The sequence below is a fragment of the Neophocaena asiaeorientalis genome, unplaced genomic scaffold (assembly GCF_003031525.2).
Source record: "Neophocaena asiaeorientalis asiaeorientalis breed wild unplaced genomic scaffold, Neophocaena_asiaeorientalis_V1.1 scaffold148, whole genome shotgun sequence".
NCBI classification, from domain to species: Eukaryota; Metazoa; Chordata; class Mammalia; order Artiodactyla; family Phocoenidae; genus Neophocaena; species Neophocaena asiaeorientalis.
Genome location: NW_020174050.1, coordinates 3,497,686 through 3,523,187, shown reverse-complemented (window position 1 = coordinate 3,523,187; position 25,502 = coordinate 3,497,686). Strand labels below are relative to the sequence as shown.

The 25,502-nt window shown below is 44.1% G+C and overlaps 1 protein-coding gene across 4 annotated transcripts in view; it reads right to left on the bottom strand.

Annotated features, from left to right (window-relative positions):
* Positions 1 to 25,502, bottom strand: part of PARM1 (prostate androgen-regulated mucin-like protein 1) — a 101,501-nt gene that overhangs the window by 15,840 nt on the left and 60,159 nt on the right. For all 4 annotated transcript variants that reach the window (XR_003004410.1, XR_003004409.1, XM_024754183.1 and 1 more), the window contains exon 2: positions 19,755 to 20,450. Coding sequence is in view for 2 of the 4 variants with exons in the window: in XM_024754183.1 (XP_024609951.1) it covers positions 19,755 to 20,450 (696 nt within the window). In the remaining 2 variants the exon portion in view is untranslated. The remainder of the gene's footprint in view (positions 1 to 19,754; positions 20,451 to 25,502) is intronic.

Below are 25,502 nucleotides of genomic sequence, written 5' to 3'. Positions count from 1 at the left end.
TGGGAAGGAGAAGAGGCACAGAAAGAAGGTGAAGGAAGGGTGTTCACTCCAGATCATTCTGCAATGCGAAACCCAGGAGCTTGATTCTGTTATCAAAATGCTTCTCAGGCTAGGCTAAGTTCGGTAAATGGCCAATATTTATGAAGACCTTTTGGCTGGCCTGGAGTTCAGAAAACAGTTCACAGTAATATTTGATCATTTTTTTAAGAATGCCACCGATCTGTTGCTGCTGCTGCTGCCGTCTGCAGGGGTAGTGGATTTTAAATCTCCTGAAGTACTATTTTCTTCTTTCATGTGCTTTAGCTTGTCTTTCTAGCATTTGCAAAATATTGGAAGACCTAGGATGCTAAGTCAAGGGTCATGACAAAATAATGCTGTTGATTTTTTAATAAAGCAGAACCACAGCGCTATGTCAGTAGTGGCCACTTCAAAAGGGTCATCTTGGTAGGAGATGCACTAATTTTAATGATGCCATCAAATCAAAGCATTTTAAAAGAACACCTCTTTGGGTCATGTGTCCAGTTTTCAGCCCTGAAAGGTGAATCTGATTTTGTGGAGGACAAAGTCAAGTTTGGTGTATAAAATAAGGTCAAGTCTGGTAGGTAACGCTATGTTTTGTTTGTAGAAATAACCAGGCACAATTATAAAGTAACATGAAGGTTTTATCGTGTAGTTTGAAATCTGTTTCCAAAGGCAACTATTAATGGGCAGTTAAAAAACAAAAAACCCTTTGAGCACATAGCCTTGTAAGAATAACCATACTGCTTCCAGAGATTACTACTTTGGGGCACAGTGCTCCTTTTGTGTGAGATGGTGGCTAATAATGTATATATTTCAGTTTTATTTCACCTCAGAAATACCAAGAATCAATTGGGCTTTTGTCTCCTCATTGTTAAAGTGACTTTTTAGCATTAAAGTTGGTACTAGGGATCCCATTTACTCGTTCAGGCCACTGAGAAATTATTTTTTACTTCAACAAATGAATGGGACTCTTAAACACATTGGAAAGAGCATCAGATCTGGAGTCTGAATATGCGGATTCACGCGTGGTTCTATCATTAGCTGTCTGACTATGGGCTAATTACTTAACCCTGTGGACCCATACGCCACTCACCTGCTGTGACAGAGAAAGAAGAGCTGTTCTAGCTGCCCACATAATTTGAAGAAAATTAAATGAGGTGCCCTGTGCACCAAGCTAAAGTCCTATCCAGATATACCTTCCTGGACCAGTGCCCATCTTTCATGAACTATATCGCAAAGGTGATGGATCTGTCCCACATTTTTGGAGATTTACTATTTGCGGATGGTTTTGCCACTTCTCCTTCTATTTTTTCCCCCCCTCTCTTATGAATGCCTTTTGTATATTGTTCTTCTCATTAGCCCTTCCACCAAAGGAATTAGAGCAGAGCTAAGAAGCAAGTGAGTCTACTCATCAACTCTTTAGTAACTCCCGCCAAGGTTTGGGTGAAAGAAGGCTACAGGAGACATGCATTTCTAAAAGGCCAAGGAGGTATTGCTAACATTGAGACTAAGACCAGAACTTGGTGTGTCTACACAGACCGACCGTAATGTACCATTTTAGAGCTTCCACTCTTGGACACTCACACGCCCATCTCTTTGCTCCCAGAGTCCTTTAGGGCCAGATTGGTATAATTATCAGCACAATTCTCTTTCCTTTTTACTATCGTCAAGGTAGAATTATGGCACCGAACACTCAAATATGGAGACTGGATCAAGTAGAGAAAGTTTGAGGTCAGTCCCCTTATGGATAACCTCTACCCTGCACTTAGCTTCTCGGCCTCCAAACTGAGCTGAAATTAGTACCATTCAACGTTCACTGAAGCCTCTTAACGGCTCTTTTAAGAGCTTGTGAAATGAGGATTATTACTGCAAGGTAAGGTGATGGGGATAATTTCAAGATTCAAAAAGGTACACTGATTGCAATTAGGAGCTTTGAAAACTGACCTTTAAATTTAATTTCCTCCTTTCAAAAAAATGGGAGGAGAGAAAGAATATAGTTGATTTCTCTATAAGACCCTTCTTTCTTGCCCCAGGATACATTTAATTTAGGAAATCATAGGTTTGTCCTTCAAAGTTTCTTCCCTCTAGGCAGTTGGATCTCCTCCAACTCTGCGATTTACTGGATATATTTAAATACCACCTCTACTGAAGAAAAAACAGGCAATTCCCCAACTCAAGTGCTGTTTCTTTTTGTTTTTTTTGAAACAGAAAGTAGTAGAATGACCGGCTTCCTCTCCATGTGACTGGTGGCTGTCTGGCTCTCTGTGTAGACCAGTCTTCAAACAGGGCTCTTCAAGGCCACCCTTCTTGTTCACAAAGGACAGCCGTGCAACAAGAGATGGAATTAGCAGGTGATTCCCCCCATGGGCTCTTGAGGGCAGCTGAGCGAAGGGGTGTTTCTGAGGGTTCATATTGCCCCAAAGGAGGCCAAAACGTGTGAGGTGAAATAGATGGTACTTAAATATTCGGCCACCTCCTTAACTATTCTGCCACCCACCAGCTCTTCTCAGAGGGTGCCACCGTGGGGGCAAGGGTCTTCTGGAACCAGAAGGGCTTCATCAGGCCCCCAGCCTGGGAGGGCTTGTGTCCTAAGCTCGCTTTCACCTCCACGGCAGCTGCAGCTGCCCCCCTCCGAAGCAGCCGGGAAGTTCATGCTGGGAAGTTCCACGCCTCAGGGCATCGCAGTTTGAGCATCTGAGGGGTTTGCTGAGCTGACAGTAGCCAAGGGTAGCAGGACTTTATGCGGAACCGAAAAGGCCTGATTTCCTCCTTGTGAAAACAAATGCCATTTCCCCCTGAGTTCTGTTTAAAGTAAACTGGATACTTCATGACCTTTTTTTCCCCCTTAGATTCCATATATATGTGTTAGAATACGGTATTTGTTTTTCTCTGGGATAAGGAGGGTGGGAGGGAGGGAGAAGTAAGAGGGAAGAGATATGGGAACATATGTATATGTATAACTGATTCACTTTGTTATAAAGCAGAAACGAACACACCATTGTAAAGCAATTATACTCCAATAAAGATGTTAAAAAAAAAATACAACAGGGTATTGCTTTTATCTGTATTTTCATTAGCATTCAGTCAACTCAAAAAATGTATTAATTAATTAATTACTGCATTTTGTATGTGTCAGTCATAGGATGGGTTATTACTATAATAGCAGAAATTAAAATACCATTTATAAGGAAAAAAAAAATAAACTGGAATTCCCCTTCTCGTACTTCGTCTTTCGAGGCAGGGCAGGGAGAGGAAAGATGAGGAAGGTGTGGCTAGGGCAGGGAAGCTCTGCCCTATGAGGAAGGTGTGTACACTGGGTAAGCAGTGCCCTGGGGATGGGGGATGGGGAGGTGGCTGGCATTTCTGTCTTCCTCATCTTCCCTGTTGGCATGTGTGAGTTTCAGACTGGGTGTGATTCACTCTGTGAAGCCCTGGAACCAGAAGAAATTAAGAGAGAACCGGAGGAAATTTATGTATTTTCTAAGCCGAGATGCTAGAATATTCCACTGTGCCAACACGTTCTGCCTGACCAGAGGGCTGTTGAAGAGCCACGAGCCAAAGCCTCCTTGAAGTCTGGGTCTCTCTGATGGGGTTTCTCAGGGGGCCATTTCCCCACTTTCATAACAACTCAGAACAGAAAAACAGAACAGGCTAAAGAATGATCTGTTCTACACTTGTGGGTGGTTACTTCGGTCTGGTGCTGGGCCAAGAACTTTACAGCTCCCATCTCATTGAATTCTCTTTATGAGATGAAGAGAATGATTCCCATTTGATGGATGAGCAAGTTAAGGCTCGGAGAGATTTAAGAACTTGATTCAGGTTTTATAAGCTGGTAAATGATTAAGCTGTCATTTGAACCCAGGACTATTTCCTAGGTTTTGCATGTTTAATCATTAATATACTGGTGACATCCCTGGCCCTTTTCTCAGCTTGGCCAGCTCCTACACTTTCTTTATGACAACTAAAGATCAACCCTTCTGGGAAGCTTTTCCTGACACCCCCAAGCAAGCTGTAGTGTTGTTGTGTGTTCTCAGCTCTTTGTGTCTGCTTCTCTTAAACACTCTGTGTTGTATTTTTGAGCTTCCCCAGACAGATTCTAATCATATCCATCTTGCATCTTATCCCCCTTCTTCCTGAACTCTCCGCACTGGGCACAGTCTCTAGCCCATAGTGGGTATTTAAATTATTTTTTAAAATGTCGAATGATTAAATGTAATACTCGCAAAAAAAAAATAAAAAAGATAACTGGCAGTTTTGGAGACTAGTCACTGTGCTAAGAAGGTCCCCAAGCAGCCGCCTCTCCACCTGTCCATCGTGGAACCCCTGCTCCAGGTCTTACCTCGGCATCTACTCCTATGACTCTACAGCTATGGTCCAACCGCCCCAGTGTGTGCTTGCGAGTCCCCATGGACGACTGAGCTGGAGGAGAGTTATTTTAGGACTCTCTGTCTGATTAAAGTCAGAAAATATCCTTGAAGTAACCAGAACAAAATCCCAGAAGCCCACGCTTCTGGTTGGACCTGGTCAGACTACCCGAGGGAGAGGGTTTCCCTGGAGGGCATCACTTGCCCTGCTTCGACTCTGTTCTGTGCCCGTGCAGTCCTGGAATAAACTATGACATCATTTAGAGGCTCTCTCCGCCGCCCCCCACACCTGCCTCTCTTTACTACGCTTCAGCTAGTCCTTCGCAGACACAGGACGTCCTCCACACTAGAAGGGACTCTGCTCCTGTCCAGACTACCTCCCCGTCACTTGTCCTAAAGGTGTCCTCCTGTCTTCCTGGGCTTAGCAATGTTCCCAAACCTCAAATGTTCCCCTGGGGACTCTTCTCATTGAGGAATTTCCCCCCCATTTTAAACATGAAAGAAACGTTTCATCTGACCTCTTTGGCAGGATACTTGCCAATCATATCAAAAAATGAGAATATTAGGATGTGATAGGATGAACCCGAATGACCTCCAAAAGAAAGAGCTTTCCTAGGCTCTTTAAAAAAGTTATCGCTCTGAGAGAGCCAGGGACAGGGGAGGTGACGGTGGGGTGTTCTCAGGATGATAAAAGAAGGTGAGTGTCTTGCTGCTATCTGTGGATGACTTCTGGACTACATCTCATTGGGAATTCATCAGTCAGGCTTGTTTAGAATGCCCGTGTAAATGCTTTGACCAAGTTCCTGGGTATGCATGTGTGTGTGTCTGATCTATTTTGAGAAGTCTTTAACAAAACCTCTGGACTGTTTTTCAATGTTCTTACTCTTTTCTTTCCTCTTTCCCATCTAGAGAATAGGTAAGAAACAGAAAATAGGAGCAGGTGGCCACTTCAGAGAGCGTGGTGGCTTCTTCAGTCAAGGTCACCAAGAGGAAAGGAACGTTCTGTCTCAGAGGAATTCTTCCTCTTTAAACGCATGTGTCTGCGGGGCTTCCCTGGTGGCGCAGTGGTTGAGAGTCCGCCTGCCGATGCAGGGGACACGGGTTTGTGCCCTGGTCCGGGAAGATCCCGCATGCCGCGGAGCGGCTGGGCCCGTGAGCCATGGCCGCTGAGCCTGCGCGTCCGGAGCCTGTGCTCCGCAGCGGGAGAGGCCACAGCAGTGAGAGGCCCGCGTACAGCAAAAAAAAGCCAGAGTAGGGAAGAGGTGGGAATGAAGATGTTCTCTAAAGGATGGGCTGAACTTGGACAGAGAGCAATGAAATTTTTAGGCAAGAACCAGCTAGATGGAGGTACATATATACAATGGAATATTAATCAGCCATAAAAAAGAATGCAATTGGTCCATCTGTAGAGACTTGGATGGACCTAGAGACTGTCATACAGAGTGAAGTTAAGTCAGAAAGAGAAAAACAAATACCATATCCTAACACATGTATATGGAATCTAAAAAAAAAAAAAGGTTATGAAGAACCTAGGGACAGGGCAGGAATAATAAAGACACAGATGTAGAGAATGGACTTGAGGACACGGGTTGGGGGGAAGGGTAAGCTGGGACAAAGTGAGAGAGTGACATGGATATATATATACACTACCAAACGTAAAATAGATAGCTAGTGGGAAGCAGCTGCATAGCACAGGGAGTTCAGCTGGGTGCTTTGTGACCACCTAGAGGGGTGGGATAGGGAGGGTGGGAGGGAGACGCAAGAGGGAGGGGATATGGGGATACATATGTATATGTAGAGCTGATTCACTTTGTTATAGAAAAACTAACACACCATTGTAAAGCAATTGTAAAGGTGTTAAAAGAAATTAAAAAATAAAGAACATTAAAAAGAAAAAAAATAAAATAACTGATTCTAATGAAAGTGTAGCTATTTGTTAAATTGAACTTTATAAGTAGTTATGATGCAAAATTAAAACTCCTTTATAAGGCATACAGCTTGCATGCAAATATGATACAGAACAGTTTTTTTTTGTTGTTTTTTTTTTTGCGGTACGTGGGTCTCTCACTGCTGTGGCCTCTCCAGTTGCGGAGCACAGGCTCCGGATGCGCAGGCTCAGCGGCCATGGCTCACGGGCCCAGCCGCTCCGTGGCATGTGGGATTTTCCCAGACCGGGGCACGAACCCGTGTCCCCTGCATCAGCAGGTGGACTCTCGACCACTGTGCCACCAGGGAAGCCCAATACAGAACTGTTTTTAATTAGCACGATCCAAGTTTGTCTCCGTGTTAGTCCTTCTCTCTGCTGCCCCATCCCCTCCAATCTTTAAATCATTAAAGTACTGCTTAATCATTTCTTCACACAGTGGCAGAGGTAAACTTTATTAAAATTAGTCAAATATGACCACAATTGGAATCTTTTACTTCATGTTTATACTATTTCTTAAAAGCTAGTTAGTTTGCAGGATTGGTCAGTGGGCAGACTTGGGATTCAAACTTTGGGCAGGATCCCTGATATCTATACTTTTCCACTTCCTGTCATCAGAAGCCCTGGTTTGGGGACTGGCTTTACTTTTATCTAAAAGAATTTTACCTACTTGTGTAGCATATAGTTAAAAATGTATACTAGAAACACAAATCTCTGTTGAGATAATAAAAGATTTGCATTCACCCAAGCAAGTGTGTGTTTCTTTTTTCTTCATTTCTCTCTCCTGCAGGCACATAGCTGTACTTGAAGGATGCAGGGAGCACAGGTTTGTAATCAATGCCAAACGGGGCACACAAGTCGGCACAGTTCCTGGTTACCATGGTTTTAAAATTTCCTTACTTCACTTACAATCACAATCTTTCCCAACACAAATGAAGCCTCGTTCCCACCTGGAATTTTTTATAACTACCTGTTTAGGTTGCCCAACCCCAGCTCTCCTTTGACACCTGTAATGTAAACTAGGCTGGGTTTCTAAGAATAGCAAACAGTGCCCCTCATCCCCTTTCCCTATAGCATCCTGACAAGCTGATGTCCACACAGCAGCTTCCCATCAACATCGCGTCAGGGAGCACTCCTCTCATTCAGTGCTCTCCAGACCGAAAGGAGCCCACGGAGAGTAAGAATTCTTCCCGAAACAGGGGTGACCCCTACATCTGTATGCTATTAACAGACTCTCCTTAAAGACTGAATGCAGTCTTGGCTTAACAACATTTCTCAGGGGACAGCTCTAGTATTGTGCCAAGAACAGTAATAAAAGCATTAAGAAAAACAATCGTGGTCGTAAAAGTCTCAGCAGCCATCCTTTACTGCAGTTCCCTGTGCCAGGCACTGAGCTAGGCAGAGCGGGGTAGGTATCTCCACTTAGGAGTTTAGCAAAAGCAGTTAACAAAAATCTATTCAGCTGGTTAGTACGCAGAAATGGGATTCAACCTCTGAGGCTGGATTCCCCAAACTTATGCTTCTCTACTTTCTGTGACCAGAAGACCTGGCGTGAAGACTGGCTTTATACATGCACTAGCTGAACAGTCTTGGGCAAGTCGCTTTACTCCTTTGCGCCTCTATGGCCTCATTTGTGTCCCTATCTCTACCTGTAAAGTGAGAATTCGTTCAATCATTCACACAACTGATGTTTATTGTTTACTACGTGCCCAACTTTGACGAATCGCTTGCTTCCTCTCAGAGTGCTTTTACAAATTAAACAGTGTATTTAAAATGCTTTGTCCATCATGAAGTGCATTACAAAGGTCTCAGTCTCTGGGCATCTCTTACCCATAAAAACTCTTTAGCCAGGAAGAAACTTGAATCCAGAAAAGATCGGAGCCAGCCCTAGTATTCGAAATGATTGTGGATCTGAAGCTCAAGTTTTGCTTCCAGCCTGATCATGACCAATGGAATAATGTAATTTTACTGTTGAAAGGAAATTAAGAAGGTTCATTGCCTCTAACCCCTTCATTTTACAGATGATAACATAGAAATTAAGAGATTTGGCTGAGATCAGACTCCATCAGTGGCAGAGCTGGGACTAGATACCTTTGAATTCCTGGTTTGCCTTCTTTTAAATTTTCTACCTCTTGGTCTTATCCCAAGTAAAAGCCTTAAGCCACTGATAGCTGAGGCAATGAACAAAGACAAGACCCCATCCTCTATGTCACGACAATGTTTTCAAAATTCAAACATCTCTATACCACTCTCATGATTTTTGCCATGTCCACATCACTGATACTATTATTTTCTTAATATCTGTCCTTTTTTTTTTTTTTGCGGTATGCGGGCCTCTCACTGCTGTGGCCTCTCCCGTTGTGGAGCACAGGCTCTGGACGCGCAGGCTCAGTGGCCATGGCTCACGGGCCCAGCCGCTCCGTGGCATGTGGGATCTTCCCGGACCAGGGCACGAAACTGTGTCCCCTGCATCGGCAGGCGGACTCTCAACCACTGTGCCACCAGGGAAGCCCTAATATCTGTCTTTTAATTAAATTATTTTTCTTTAGATACTGACTACATATAGCCACACCCTAAGCAATGATAGCTATGAAATCATGAGTTTGATGCGTTATTTTAGTCTTTTTTCAAATTAATACTGAAACAAAAACATAGATTTATTAGAATGAAGAAGGTTCATCCTCTTGCATACTACCTGTATAGGGACTTAAATCATACTTTTGGGAACACTGCTCCCACGAACCAAATTTTCACAAAGAAACTCGGGGTGAGATGCTGGATTGGGGGTAGATCACAGCCCTCAGATCCCCTGGAGGAGGCCAGGAAGAATGGAGGGCAGAGAGTCGGGGTCATCAGGGCCAGTGTCAACGCCTGTCACTACTTTAGGGAATGTGGCAGCTTCATGGATACTGCTTCTTGGTGGAGGTCAAAACCGGGGAAATGTGGCACAGAAGGACGAGTCAGCTGTCCTGACTTACCCAACCCCCGGGGTAGCAGTGCAGACATGAACAGAGACTGTATTTCTAAGACCGTGATGCTAACTAAGCCCTGATCATTGTCCCTAAACATGCTTCGTGTCAGTTTCTGCTTCTCATTCTTTCCTGCAGGGCAGAGTCACAGTGCCTGGCTTTATAAGCCTATCATAACTCTCTCAAAGTTACCTTATATCATAACTCTTTCAAAGTTACCTTGACATGAATGGGGATCTCAGCTCTGAGTCAGACCTACCCCAGACCTCTTGAGGGATGGAGGGACATCCTGGGAGATGGACATGTTGGAGAGATTTCTGGGGAATAATTTTAAAAAAAAGATCAGAGAATCCCCTCTACTGTTTGTCCTGGATGAGGAGAAGTCTCCCTCTCCTCTTGTGAAAATTCTGATCTATAGCGTGAGTGGGCGAGCAGTATCACATTAGGTCACCAAATCCTTTGACTGAAGGACAAAGATATTTCTATTCTGGAGTCAAATCAGAAAGAGGGAAAGAAATCCTGACATCTCTCTGCTATCGGAGTATCTTTAATGCAATTAGCCTTGAGAGTATCAAAAAGATACTGGAGGGCTTCCCTGGTGGCGCAGTGGTTGAGAGTCCGCCTGCCGATGCAGGGGACGCGAGTTCGTGCCCCGGTCCGGGAGTATCCCACATGCCGCGGAGCGGCTGGGCCCGTGAGCCATGGCCGCTGAGCCTGTGCATCCGGAGCCTGTGCTCCGCAATGGGAGAGGCCACAACAGTGAGAGGCCCGCGTACTGCAAAAAAAAAAAAAAAAAAAAAAAGATACTGGAACAACTAGCTGTGTGGCAGTGGGAAGGAGGAGATATGTGTAGGCTGAGAAGTCAGCCTTTTGTAGCCTCTGACTTTCAACTTAAGGGGCCAAGTTGGGGATCTCAACTCTGAAGTCATCCCTTTGCAAATTCCCCACAGAGAGGGGAGAAGCATGTATCGCAGGTGCCATTTACCTGCATGAAGACAGAAAAAGAAGGTTTTTTGGTTGTTCTCTTTAGTATTTCCTCTATCTCTTCAGTATTCCAGTGATGAAAATGAAACATGACCACAGATAAAGCAATACTGAAGGGGAAAATAAACCAGAAAAATTGGTATATGCCGTTTTTGAGACTCATCTAGTCTGCAGGTGAAGGCTCAGACCCCTTTGAGGCTCATCAGCCTTGGCAAGTAAGGCCTTCCATGCTGGCATTTTCTTGGTTCCAAGGACACGGCAAGAAGGAAGGGAGGAACTTCTTAGGGCCCAAGACAGAGTCCTAACCCTGTTTGCAATGATAAACTTGCAGTGTGCAAGTTTATCATTTTTTATCATGGAAAAATGACTCTCGCTAGGGAGCAGAGAGTCAGTTTCAGGTCACCTGTCTCAACATCTTGACAAAGGGCAGTGACACTATAATTCCTGCAGCCCAAGGACTTGAGGATCTCTGCAGAATCATTAGTTAATTTAGCTTTGCCTCCATGTAATTAATCACCTAGGCAAGGTAGGAACCTGCTTTTGGAGACTGTATTTTATTTACCAAGCTTTAATTTCTCCCAGACTCAGGATCCCAAGGTTTTAGAGTTAAAAACTTTGGAAAGAAAATAATTTCCAAACTTTGATGCCAGTTAGGGGAAGAAGGCAACCTCCAGCTCTTAATCCCCCACCCTCAGGTGCAAATGGAGCCTCGGCAAAATCCTGTAGGCTCAGCTTTTGTATCCTCCCTCCTCCATGATTTATTTTCTCCCAGCTAGAAATCTCTAGTTGTATGCACTCTTCAACCCTTAGCTTTGGATTTTCCAAGTTTCATGAAAGTGCTACTATTTCCAATGTGAACATAGTTACTTTTCTCTTTCACACTTTTTGGATTATCCTTTTATGTATTGTGTTATAGGCAGGTGCTAAAATGGATCTTGATTACCTAATCTTTACAGTAATAATCCTTTTGGGAGTCTTGAAGTGTTGTCACAAACATTTTATTCTTTCAAGTTAACAAAACACAAAGTCTAGAAGAGTCAAACTCTTGCTGGTAACCACACTGAGAATTAGGGACCCGACTGTAATAATAAGAGCAGCCAACATTTATTTAGTGCTATGTAAGGGACTCTTTATATACTTGTCTCATTTAACTCTAAAAAGAATCCTATAAGGCAATTATAGTACTATTATTACCCTCATTTTACAGATGAGGAAAATGTGACACTCAGTGATGAATAAACTTGCCAGGTCTTCCATCTAGTAAATGGCATTGGTGAGATCTGAACCAGGCAGTCTGATGCCAAGGTTTGTACTACAAGTAACATTCTTACCCTCCTAGAGCCTGGCTTTGAAATGACGCCATAATTTCACCAAACAGAAATATGGCAAAGTGTTTTTGATGGCCCCCTTCATGGACTTACTGAGATTTTATGACTTTAACCTATGTTCACCTTAAATTTTGAGCCCGTGTTCTATCCCTGAAGGCCTGTGGGTCTGATGATAAAAGCAAGATACTGTTAAATAAAACTCTGTCTCTTACTGGCCGATATTTTTCTTTCCCAGGACCAGAGAACAAGGCATACCGAGGACAATTATCAACTTAGTATCCATTATGTGTTCTCCTCATGCAATACTCCTGACTCAACCCACTTCAGGGGGGGATGTTCTAGCACCTTTTCTGAGGAAGACAATCGGTTAGTGCTGATCTGGTCTCACTTTCCTGTTATTATTTTGAACAAAAAAAGACATGCTCTTCTGAGTCAGATTACAGTAAGTTCAGTCTGGATATGGAATCGGGAATATTCCAACCAGTTTTCCCAGTGAGCCAACAAGCCATAGATTCATTTATCATATCAGCAGCTGTGCTTACAAGCTAAATTCCACTTTCTCAGTGAAGTATTTCCAAAATCACTTTAGTCATATGTGACTAGTGAAAATATTTGAAGCAGAAGAAAAGAAAGTGTTCCATGGAGACAAAGTCTCTAAATGTAATGAGACAAAGTATGTGATGGAGTTGCATTGCTACTAGATAACAATACCAATGGTAACTAGCTGATTTTATTACCTTGCCATATATTTTTCGAAGGATATTTTGGAAATATTTTAAAACCGGATTAAGATTTAGGCAGTAAAAGTAAACCAAAGGAGAAATAAAAGTAGTAGAGACAAGAATTTAGAATCTTTTTTTGACCTGAAATATTATCTGACAGTTGGAGCTCCTTATGGGAGTTTACCTGCTGTAAGCAAGCTTAGAGGTTTAGCTTAAGTTTAAAGAATTGGGCACAAAAGAAAAAATGTGAGTGAGGATTTATAATCCATACTCTTGTCAGCCTTGCAGTCCACGTGGACCAAAGATAGGAGCCAGCATGATGGGAAAAGAGAGATGTGGTGGGATTATGGGAGCTTTGACATGAGAATGAGAGTGAAGAGAAGTGGGTGAATTTGGGACCTACTAAGAGTTCAAACCAACAGTTCTCGGTGATGGAAAGAACACAGAGAAGGAAGGAGGATTAGACTAAAAGATGTTGGCACCATTCACTGTTAGAGGCCAGGCCTGAGCACGTCATGATTTAATATTTGTAAAACTGAGTCTAGGATAGATACAATATTTTTTAGGATTATTGCTTTCTGATATATTTTGGGCAATCTGGAAGAATCTGATCAATAAATGTTTAATGCTCTTTTACGTTTTTTTGTTAAATCCTCATTTCCCCCTTTAATATATTTTGAATAGATCATCGAAATATAATGGTCATTAACTTACTATTGTATTACTTACAATACATATATATTTTTTTACTCCTAAAATCTTTCTATGTATACTTTAAAAATGATTCTTCCCCCTTTTCTAGGAGTTAATTCATTTTTCAAATCTATATTTATCCTAAGAGTGGGTCGGGAATAAGGAGGTGTTTTGACAGCTGAAAGTCCCTTGCAGGTATGGATGCAGAGAGGATTAGATATCTGTGCCTGCCTGGTGTCCTTTCTTTCAGGGTATTTATTAGCACAGTTCATACTGAATAAATCTGGAGTCAGACTAGCAAATTAAAGTTCAAAGGCCTTCACCCATTTTCACAATTATGAGTCCTTCTCTTTGTAATGGAAAGCATAGGACAGCGTAAGACCAGGGGCCACTTGGATCTTACAGACAAAAGAGAATACCCAGTCTGCAACAAGCCGAGAGACTATAATTTTCAAGTTTGCATATGTAGGAATTGGGGACGATTCGGGTATAACTTGGTGGGCAGTATCGGTTTATCCCTTAAGCATTCACACAGCACCATTCAGTTCAGTTCAGGACGTCACAAACATACTGTAGTCATAGCTTCCACCCTTGAAGAGCGCTGATTTAATAACCCAGACGATCCATATTTAACACATCACATCTCTGTCTCTTTTCCTTTAAAAGCAAAACAAAAACTGAAAAACGACAATGAAAACTCGTTTCTTCTGCACAGCTGCTTTTGGATGGCTGTGGCTACCATCTGCTTCTCCTCCCATCGGGAAGCTCCACCCCTCAGGCCCAGCTGGCAGCCCTGGGCATTCGACAACATCCCATGTGGTTCATGTCCACAGCAGGTCTGGAGGCCGTAGGTCCTTCCCAACTTTTCATTTCTACGAATTCAGCTAGGATGGGTTCAGTGGAAGGAAGACCTGACTTCGGGTCACTCATGAGAACTGAATTTGAATCCTGGCCTGGTCACTCAAGTGAGGACTTAAGTCGCTAAACCTCTCTGTGCCTGTTTTGTCACCTACAGCAGAGATACACCATCCAGCTCACCTCGCTGGAACGTTCTGAAGATTAGATGGAGGGTTACCTGTGCGAGTCACGAGCCCAGTTCTTAGAACACGTATATTCTCAGTAAGCCTCATATGAATGTGAATCTCATTCCTTCTGCCTTGGATAATTCTAGTAAACAATTTTTGTGGTATGATAAGCCAACAACAACAACAACAAAACCCCTGGAAGATTGTCTCTCTTGTGTTCAGTGTATAATGAAGAGACCTTAAAGTCAGAGCAGCTAAATGACATGGTCTGTCAGTGACAATGGCCAACCGGAAACCAGGTATAAACCGGTCTACGTGTTACCAGTCCTGAACTCCCTGCAGTTTACGTACATGGATTCCTGCCAGTTGAATATTCTTAAGTATAATTCTGAACATGTTCTGCCTCAAAAGCCTTTGGTGACTATCAATGGCTTGTCAAGTAAAGTAATTTGCCTCATCCTGTTACTCAGGGTCCTCTAACACTTGTCCTGAAATCTTCCTTCCAGCTTCTCCTGCAATGTCTTCCTTCACACATCCTGGGATCCATCCTGGGATCCATAGGCTACTCGCCATGCTGGGTACACGCGACACTGTAAACGCCACAAGGGTGGCGATTGTCTCATTCATGGCCAAATCCTCACTGTCTAGCCAGATGCCTGACTCACAGTGAGAGCTCAATAAGAGTTCGTTGAAGATGATGGGCAGTCTTCATTATGATAAACACAGTAACAATGATAATAGCAATCCCAACAGCAAAATAATAACAATAATGATGATAGTGGTAAATAATAGTAAAATAACAAGCATAGACATCAACAGAGTCATAGCTCAACAGCCACTATGCTGTACATAGACCCTCGCCAGGTCTCTCTGGTGAGGGTGTGGTGAGTAGTGAGATCAGTTACAGGGGTATTTAGTTTCTTATCTCAACTAAACTTTTTAATAACCCCATCATTTGGAGACTACCCTTATCCCATTTTATTGGTTTAAAGGCTCAGAGAGATTAAACAGCTTCCCTGGTACTGGCTGATTGCCTCTTTCATACATTTATCCAACAAGTGTCATTTCAAGTCTACCATGTGTCAGGCTCTGTCTCAGGGGTTGGGGATGTAACCTACATCCTCCCGTTTGTGAGCAACGTCCTTGCTTTCATGGAGCTGACAGTCTAGTGGCAGAAAGCAGACACCTACTCAGCAAATAAATGAGATAATGTCAGCAAGTGGTAAGTGATTAAAAGGAAAGTAAAGCAGGATAAAGGGATCCATGGCGATGCGATTACTGTTTCAGAGAGGGGTATGAGGAAAGGCTCCTGAGGAGATGACAGCTGAACAAAGTCCTTCCTGATGACAAGGAGCGAGCCACTGAAGACCCAGCAGGAAAATGTTTCAGGCAGAGGGAATGGTAAGTGCAAAGGCCCTGGGGCAAGAGTGTCTGCGGTCTGTTCAAGAAGCCGTAAGATTGCAGTGTGTTTGCTGGTGAAAGTGGAAGCAGGTGAGAGCACTGAGGCAGGGTGGGTTCCGAGTGTGCTGAGCACCGCAGGCATGACACAGACTTCAGCTTTTACTCTGATTCAGAAGGGCAAGCAAATGGAGTGTTAGAGCTGAGGAGGGACAGGATCTGTCCTGGGTTTTGAAAAGGGTCGCTCCGGCAAGGGTGTGGTGAGTAGTGAGATCAGTTACAGGGGTATTAAAGTCCCACACGTGAGAGAGGACCGAGGGGTGAGAGGAAACTGGGTTCTGAGGGACCAGATGCAGCGTATGTGAGAGATGAAAGAAGTCTAGGATTATTCCACAGTTTCTGAGGGAGGACTGGACGGAGGGGTGAGGAAATCAGTAATTCATTTGATCCGTATGACATCTGAAATGCCTAAGAGCCACCCAAGTGGAGACCATGAGTTAGCTGACAGCTGGGTGTCGACATGTCTTTAGTTCAATGAAACAAAACAGGGATAGAATTTTACATCTCCGGGCTATCAGCATGTGGATGGCATTTTTTTTTCTTTTTAAATTTATTTTGTATTTTTTTTTACATCTTTATTGGAGTATAACTGCTTTACAATGGTGTGTTAGTTTCTGCTTTATAACAAAGTGAATCAGCTATACATATACATATGTTCCCATATCTCCTCCCTCTTGCGTCTCCCTCCCTCCCACCCTCCCTAACCCACCCCTCTAGGTGGTCACAAAGCACCGAGTTGATCTCCCTGTGCTATGCGGCTGCTTCCCACTAGTTATCTATTTTACGTTTGGTTTAAGTCACGAGATGTGATGAGGTCATCTCAGGAGTGAGTGTGGGGAGAAGAGGAGAGCGTGCGTGTGGAGAGCTGCAGGAGAGGAAGACAGTGTTGGCCCTGGGGTGCTCCAGTGTAGGAAGGTGAGGGGGTGAAGTAAGGCGACAGACACGGAGAAGGAGCAGTGTGACGAACCAAGAGAGACTGTCCTGGAGGTCAAGTGGAAACAGTGCTTCAAAATGAGGGCAGTGACCATCCGTGTCAAATGCCGCTGCTAGGTCGGGTACGCCAGGACTAAGATTTAACCCTCAGAGCTGGCAGTATAGAGGGTACCAGATACCCCGACCAGAGCAATTTCCGTGCTTGCAACTGCCGGCTGGATTCTGCACCCAGGTATGTGCAGCACACAGGTGCCTGAATCTCCCCTTGCCCTGTCTTCTCCTCGGGCCGCAATTCCCTTCATCTCCTACAACTCAGTTCATGTGCTCCCTCTATCATGAAACCTTCCCTAATCCCGCCAGTCAAATCTAACTCCCATAACATTTACCTTGTTTTTGAATTATTTATTGGTGACTATGTCTGGATACTTGTTGAATGGACAAGTCCTCGGATTATAGAAATATGCTATGTGAACTCATGCAGAAGAAGACAACGTGCTCAACAAAAGTGCAGTATGATTACTGCCACTATGAAAGCAGCACAAGGGTCTCTAAAACAAAAACATCTGCAGATAGTCACCTGTGAGCACAGTGTCACAGGGTGCTGCCTAGTCTGCTGGGCTGATGGTGGAGCAGGGCGGCAATGCTGGTGCTTAAAGAAGAACCAATGGTGGTTTAAAGGATTTAAACCACCATCGGGTCTTCTTTACCCTGGGCGGTGTAACCTTGGGTGAGTCACTCCAAACTTCTGGGACGCAATTTCTTCACCCTTGAAATGAATAGCTTGTATCACATCTGCTCAAAGATCCTCCCACCCACCCTGCTTCATTCTCAGATCAGAAACTGAGTGGTGTTAAGAGTTACTGGTGTCCTTTCTTTTTACTGAAACTGTAAAATCTCAGAGGACAGGTCTTACGCTTATTAACACTTCTTTGCATCAAGCACCGGGTCCTGGTGGATGCACAATAGATATTCTTTGATTTAATAGATCATAAGGGATGAATCCCCTTGGGTCTATGAAATGTACACTGGCCATGCTCAGTGATCTCCCTCTGACCTGTCACACCTTCCTCTCAAGTCAAGCAATCTTTCCTTCATTCATTTACCCTGGAGTTCTTACCGGGGGCCATATTCCCTAGAACTATAAAGTTCTGGCTCATGACCCAGCTCTGTCACTAATTTTGTGTCTCTTAGCCCTGCTGGCTTTGAGTTGAGGAAATCAAGACACATGGTCGAAAACACAAGCCAGAACAGTGGAACAGGGCTGTCTTGGATAATCTAGCCCATGAAACCGAGGGACTTGAAAAAAGTAGTAGGTTACGCCACATTAGGGAGTCTCTTGCATGCCAAGCTCAGAATTTGTGCAGAGGGGGCAGAGGTTGGAGGAAGGGAAACCAGTTAGAAAACTGAAAAAGTAGTGCAGGTGGTGGTGAGGTCTGAACTAGGAAAGGGAAGAGATGGGGCCACTGCCTCAAGCCTGTTCTTGGATGGCACCTTTGTTAGGGACGGACCTGAGGACCCTAAGTCAACACCCACTCTCCTCCAGGTACCGAGTCCATTCTTGAGATATTCCCTGCATGCTGGCAGCATGGAAAGTATCAGACAGAAAGTGGGGATGTGGCAGAAAGTAAAGACAGAAAGTACACATCTAAACACAGCGTGCTAAGTACTGGCCGGAGGTACAAACAGGGCGCTAATGGGGACGGGGCTACGCAGAGGAAACTATGATTGGACTGCGAGTGCCGGATTCCCTCCTTTTGCCTCTGCAGATCCACTCTCCACCTTTCTCCACGTTGCTCTCTGACTTGCTCTCCAGGAGGCTGAACTGTCTGCACCACAATGGGCTTCCTTGTCCTTGGCTTCTGGCTGCATATCAGAGTAGAGGGGGAGAGGGAGGGCAGAGTATAGATTCCCTTCACTCCCAGAGGTTAACCTCGAGTTAGTTGTGCCCCTCCCCCAAGAGTCCCGACTCCTCCCAGGGTGGTCTATTCTACAAGACCCTCCTTCTGGGTTCTGGTTACTATTCTCTCCTCCTAGGTCTGACTCATGACAGCTCTGCAATTATGATCCCCTGTGGTTTTCTTATACACCACCAGCTGTACCTTTGTAATTCATTCCTTTAGCCCAGTTTGATTGCATCTCTCTCTCTTGTTGGGACTCTCACTGATATACACTGGGCCTTTGAAATAAGAATTTGCAATTCTTTGGGACCTTATCCCTTAGTAAACTGTGAGCTCTTCCATGAGGAGTTACGTCTTGTTAATCTGAGCTCTGTTTCTCCCCACCTCCGCTGTTTACCAGAGTTTCCATTAGTAATGGTTGTTTATCAATTATTTGTTAAAAGATGTTAATTTCTCCTCAGTCACAGCCATTTCTTTGACCCCAGATGGTGCTGTGTGGCTCAGTCCCAAATACTCCCCTCTGAGTCCATGGCCCCTGGCAAGATGACTTAGGCAGGGCCTAAAGCTCCATTTTCCCCTTCATCTGCTGGCTGCTCTCACCTCACTGTTTCTTAATCAAGAGGCCAAATGTTCCTACTAAGGCCTTTTCCTGCCCAATGCCCTGAAGTTTCCAGACTTCACCTCAATGTCAGATGCATGTGACCTCAGAAAAGACCCTAAATCTCTCTCTATCATAATTTCCAAGACTGCAAAATCAAGATAAAAATAATACTAACTTTACAGGGCTGCTGGGAGAATAAAAACAAACGTGACATTCCACAAAAGTTGTTGTCTTTCCCATGAAATATATCAGTGACTCTAAAGAACACGCACATTCTCTCCACCCCCGGCCCTACTTTCTTTGACTGTTTCCATGAGGTAAACACTGCATTAATACATCGAGTAAAATCATAATAACAACTGACATTTCCTGAGTTCTTACTCTCTTCTGGGAACTATTCTAGGCACTTTATATGTCATTTCATTTAATCTCCACAAGAACCATGTATGATACAGCTTTCTTTATCCCTAATTTTACAGATGAGGAAAAATAAGGGCACCCTGATGAAGTCATTTGCCCAAGGTCAGGAGCCAGAACTGAAACCTAGGAAGCTCAACCCAAAGCCTTTGCTTAACCAGTCTCATTGGTTTACATACATGAAGACATATGTGAAGACAAATTATAAAGATTGGCCACAATTTAATGAACTATCATGGGGAACTTATTAAGAGACTAAAAGTAAAGTTTGCACTTGTGGAAATTCTTACGAATTATAATTCAGCTAGGTGTTGCACTCCAAAATTCAAACTTAATCCACTGTGTTTGGTTAGCTGAAGAAGGGCATTCGTAGCACCTCAGTGTCATCAAGGCCATGTGCTCTAGCCAGAGACTCACCTGAACTTAGTGCATGCTCCACTTCCTGCATGATCACCCCGGGGGGGGCAGTGGTGGTCTCCGTGTCTATCAGCATACAGGTCACTCTGGGGGGCACAGTTGCTTGGGCCGTGGTGTCGGTGGGCACTGGCTCGGCGGGGGCATGTGAAGTGGCTATGTGGCCAGAGATGTGCTCCTCCGCTGGGGGCTCTGATGGGGTTAGAGCTCCTGTGGGCTTGGTGCTGGCCTCAGCGGAGTTATGGTTGGTGCTCACAGAGGCAGAGGGAACCTCCTCTGCTGGTGAGGTTGATGGGGGTGAAGGTGATGAGGCTGGCGCTTGAGGGGAGGTGAGTGCGGGAGACTCAACGGGGGGCTGCGACCCTGTAGCTGCCACCCTGGCCTCGGGAGTGTCTGAAGTGTGTTCCTCGAGCGTGGGTGTTAAGTGGACCCCACTGCTTGTTGGTGAGGCGTCTGTGTCTGTGCCCTCCCAGTTGGAGGCTGGGCTGGTGGGTTCCTCTTCTCTGGGCTCTGTGGAGACGTTCTTGGCGGATGGAGATGTCCGGGCCGATGCTGTATCTGGGAGAACCGAGTTGCTGGGTGTTCCACCGGTAGGGGAGGCGGGAGGGCTTTGCGGAGAGAAGGCCGTTGGTGGGCTGCTCTTTGCCGGAAGAGAAACAGGCGAGAAAGCTGATTCAGACGCGCTCTGTAGCCTCAGTCCTGTAGAAGAGCCAGTAAGTACAAAGGTGGTTAATGTGCGAAAACCTGCGCGGCGAGGCCGTTTTACAGTATTTTCACGTCTTTCTCATTTTACACTGTGCCTCTGTAATTGTGAAGGTGACTTTAAAAATACTTTCTTCCCACTGTTGCTCTCTCCTCCCTTGGTGACTATCAGTAGGAACCAGCCTGAAGGCTCTGCAGGAGCAATTAGTGGATCGGTCAATACAAGTTCAGCCAGTACACAGCATGAACTAACCTTGTCTTCTGCTTGCTGAAAACCAGGCCCTTAAAAACCGAGACACTCTGCGGAACTGATTTTATGAGAATTGGTCTGGACAGTCGAGGGAGCTGTTGCACAATGCTTGCGGGGATGCCCAGCCTGTGTGATGGGTGTGGGGGAAAGGCATGGTTGGTGAGTGCAAAGCCAACCACTCACTGATTGGCTCGTCCCTGTCAGAGGAGCTCATTGATTGGCTGTTCCCTGCCGTAGGAGCTCACTGATTGGTTGCTCCCTGTTAGGGTTGTAAGCTCCGCAACCTTGTACAGGGATGCAAGGGTTATGGGCTTGTCCACCGGGGTGAATAAAGCTGTGAGCACATTTCCTGTGGAGGAGTAAAGGGGGAGGTCCCAGCTTAAAAGCTGAGAGGAAGAAGGAATCTGAACTTTGGAAATATTTTCTTAGACTCGAACCTAGTTCTCCCAAATTCTAGCCTGGTGTCTTTACCATCATGTCATTTCGCCAAATATTCTCTTTCATATTTTGTAAAATTTAGAGTTAGTTTCCTTTCTTCATTCCTCCCTACCTCCATTTACCCATTCAGTTTCATTCATTCATTTATTCATTCAAGTATTTAATAAATGGCTTCTATGTACTAGCACTCTGCTAGACCCTGAGTTTATGATTTCACTTTTTATGTAACACATCTCTTGATTGCCTCTCCACACCCCTTACCATTCCCCAGCTAGCTTTTCCTCTAGTCATTTCCATCTCAGTGGATGGCAAGACCTATCAGTTACTCAGCTGGAAACCCAGATATCATCCTTAATGCATCTCTTTCCCTCACTGCCCCTCCTCCATCCAATCCATCAGCAAATCATGATGACTCTACCTTAAAAAGATATCCCCATCCAATCTCTGCTCGTGATCACCTCCCTTATTATCTCAACATCACCTGAGCCACCAGTCACTTGTCTAGACAACTGCCACAGTCTGGTTTTTTTTGGTTTTTTTTTTTTTTGCGGTACGCAGGCCTCTCACTGTTGTGGCCTCTCCCACTGCGGAGCACAGGCTCCGGACGCGCAGGCTCAGTGGCCATGGCTTACGGGCCCAGCCGCTCCGCGGCATGTGGGATCTTCCCGGACCGGGGCATGAACCCGTGTCCCCTGCATCGGCAGGCGGACTCTCAACCACTGCGCCACCAGGGAAGCCCTGCCACAGTCTCTTAATTGGTCTTCTAGCTTCCAGATTTCTTCCTTTCAGTCTACTTTTCACATGGCAGCCAGTATAATATTTTAAAGTGGCAAATCAGATTAACTGACCAAAACCTTCCCAAGGTTGTGCTTAGAACAAAATCCAAAACTACTCCCCTATGTCATCATCCCATGTTCTCATCATCATTCTAGTTGATCTCTACTCAAATGTCAGCTCCTCCTCAGAGGAGCCTTCCCCAGACAGTCCTAACCAAAGTCATTCCTACTCCTTCCCCTTGCTTATTTTTAAAAAGATTTTTTGATTGTTAAAATATACATAGCATTTTAACCATTTTTAAGTGTACAGTTCATTGGCCCTAAGTACCTTTTCACTATTTTTCAACCATCACCAGCATCCATCTCCAGAACTTTTTCATCTTCCCAAACTGAAATCCTGTACCCATTAAACGATAACTCTCTATTCTTCCCTTTCCCCAGCTCCTGGAAACCACTATTCTACTTTCTATCTCTACGAATATGACTGCTTTAGGTACCTCATATAAATAGCATCATACAATATTTGTCCTTTTGTTTCTGACTTATTTCACTTATTAGCAAAATATTGTCAAGGTTCATCCATGTTATAGCCAGAATTTCCTTGCTTTCTAAGGCGAAATAATATTCCATTGTATGTATACACCACATTTTGTTTATCCATTCATCCACTGATGGCCACTTGGGTTTCTTCCATCTCTGCCTATTGTGAATTATGCTGCTCTGAATATGTACGCACAAATATCTGTCTGAGACCATGCTTTCAATTGTTTGGGGTCTGTACACTCAGAAGTGGGATTGGTGGTTCATATGGTAATTTTATGTTTAATTTTTTGAGGAACTGTCCCACCCTTTGCTCATTTTTATTTTTCATAAAATAAATAAAATAAAGTAGTTTCTTCTTGAAACTACATATTCTTTATTTGCCTAATTTACCTCTCTTCTACCAGAATGTAAGCTCCATGAGGGCACAGGGACCTGGTCTTATTTATTGCTGTTTCCTCCAAGCCTAGAAGAGTGCCTGGGTCATCATAATTGCTCAATAAGTACTTGAGGGAAGGAGGAAGGATGGGGGGAAGGAAGGAAGGAAGAGAGGGAGGGAGGGAGGAAGGAAGGAGAGAGGAAAGGAGAGAGTAAGGGAGATAAGGAGGGAGGTAAAGAGGGAGCATGGAAAAATGAATTAACTTAGGAACTTTATTTAAAACAATACCCCAGTATTTCTCTACTCCCTTCAACACATCACTTAGTATGGCCACATCCATCATAGCTGCCGGGGGGGCTGGCTGCCTACCTGGTGTTATTTGAAGGCAGGAAACTTGCTTAAAATGTCAACCTCTGTCCTTCCACCACAACATACACTGATGCCTGATGTCTTGTTGTTATTTAACTCTCCAAACTCTGAGGAGATTTCCTTGGGGGTAGCAAATAGGTAACAGCCAAACATGATCAAGATTCATGAGGGAAAAAAAAATGGGCCAGATTTTCACACAGAGGAAGGGAGAAAAGAGGAAGGCAGAGGGATGTAAGCATTTGGGATAAGATCTGCTCACTTCTTCATTCATCTGCATGACAGACTCAGTAGCTGATGGAAAATTGTGCTATAGAATTTAACCTGAAAACAGAGTTTTCTCAATATTTAACTGAATTTAACACTCGGACTGTTACCAAAATGATTGGTTTAAATTTTTTTTCTGAGAGGAAGTTACATTTTAATCAGTAAGTATCACGACAGAGGGACTTCTGTTAGCTAATTCATGATATCTGTGTATAAAGCTACAGTTTCCATCCATCTATGGGATCCTGAAAAGTTCTCTGTGTACTGACTGTATTTTCCAGTGGCTTATCATTTTAGCGATGTTGCGTGTTCATTTCTGATGGGCTTTCACCTGACCCCTGCCAAGCTGATTGGTTTAATTTTATTTAAGGGTGTTGGTCAAGACCGTAAACTACAGGAAAGTTACTCTCCTAGTAAACTGGGGGCACACCTCCCAAATTAAACCACATAATAGTCCATGTTTCTGTGGCTGACTTTTGGGAGCTGTGAAGTGTCAACAATTTCAGGATGAATATAGGTCAAGAGGTCTTTGAAATATGGACAAAACAACAGTTGGGACAAATATTATGAAAATATCAAATCTTCGTATGTGACCTTAGAGCATACTGGCTTTGCATCCTGGTAGCTCTCATAGCTCATTAAAGATTCTGAGGCCAAAAAAAAAAAAAGACAATGTTTAACTACTGTTTATAGTATCATATAATAGGTGGGCAGATGAAGGTAGAGCCTTAGTCTGGCAGCTGAGTCAGAGTCTTTGGAATTCTGGGATGAATGAAGAATGAGTCATATGCAAAGGAGCAAGACTTCATTCATTCATTCAAGCTTTTATTGAGTAACTTCTATGTCCATGGCCTTACCCTCAAAGAGTTCACTATCTAACAGAACAGAAAGGACACACAACTTTCTGTAATATGATGTGATAAGCATCTTATGGAATTACAAGCAAGTTGCATTGGGAGCTCCAAGGAAAGATGAACAAATATTGTATGGGGACTGTGGAATGCAAAAATATACAAAGTCATTTTCAAATGACATTTAGAAAAGTCACAGAAGAGATGACAGTTGAGTTGGTTCTGAAAGGATGAGACTACACAAGATGCCATTAAAGTGTATGATATTCAGGGCGACACCTGCATTGTCATTTCCAGTGGAGCTAAAAGCTGTACTATGGAAATCATTATAGTGCTGAAAATGACATGCTGCAAGAATTAGTTTTGTGGCTGGAGACATCCATTTTCTTGTTTAATTCTGACTCGTATACTTTTATAACTCCTACCCTTCCTGCTTCCAAAGAGGACTGAGGTGGTCATTCCTGTGGCTACCTATTTAGTACTTATTTAAAGTACTTTGCAGTCTCATTCAGGTAATTCCGACTCCTAACAAACAGCAATGCATAGAAATTGTGGGACAACGCTGCTCGTCTTCACTTGGACAAGGCATTAAAAGCCTCTGCTTTGCCTGTTCGATGATACATTCCATATTGCTCTGAGTACATGAGGGTTGGTCGTCATGAAGATATCCAAGGCTCAGGCACCATGAAGATATCCAAGGCTCAGGCACCATGACTTTCGTCATGAAGATATCCAGGCTCAGGCGCCATGAAGATATCCAAGGCTCAGGTGCCATGACTTTCATCATGAAGATATCCAAGGCTCAGGTGCCATGACTTTCATCATGAAGATATCCAAGGCTCGGGCGCCATAAAGATATCCAAGGCTCAGGTGCCATGACTTTCATCATGAAGATATCCAAGGCTCAGGTGCTATGAGGATATCCAAGGCTCAAGTGCCATGACTTTCATCGTGAAGATATCCAAGGCTCAGGCACCATGACTTTCATCATGAAGATATCCAAGGCTCAGGCACCATGACTTTCATCATGAAGATATCCAAGGCTCAGGCGCCATGACTTTCATCATGAAGATATCCAAGGCTCAGGCGCCATGACTTTCATCATGAATACTTCCAGTCCTAGTTCGCTCAGGCTGCCAGAAAGAAGATATCCAGACTAGGGGCGCTATGACTTTCATCATG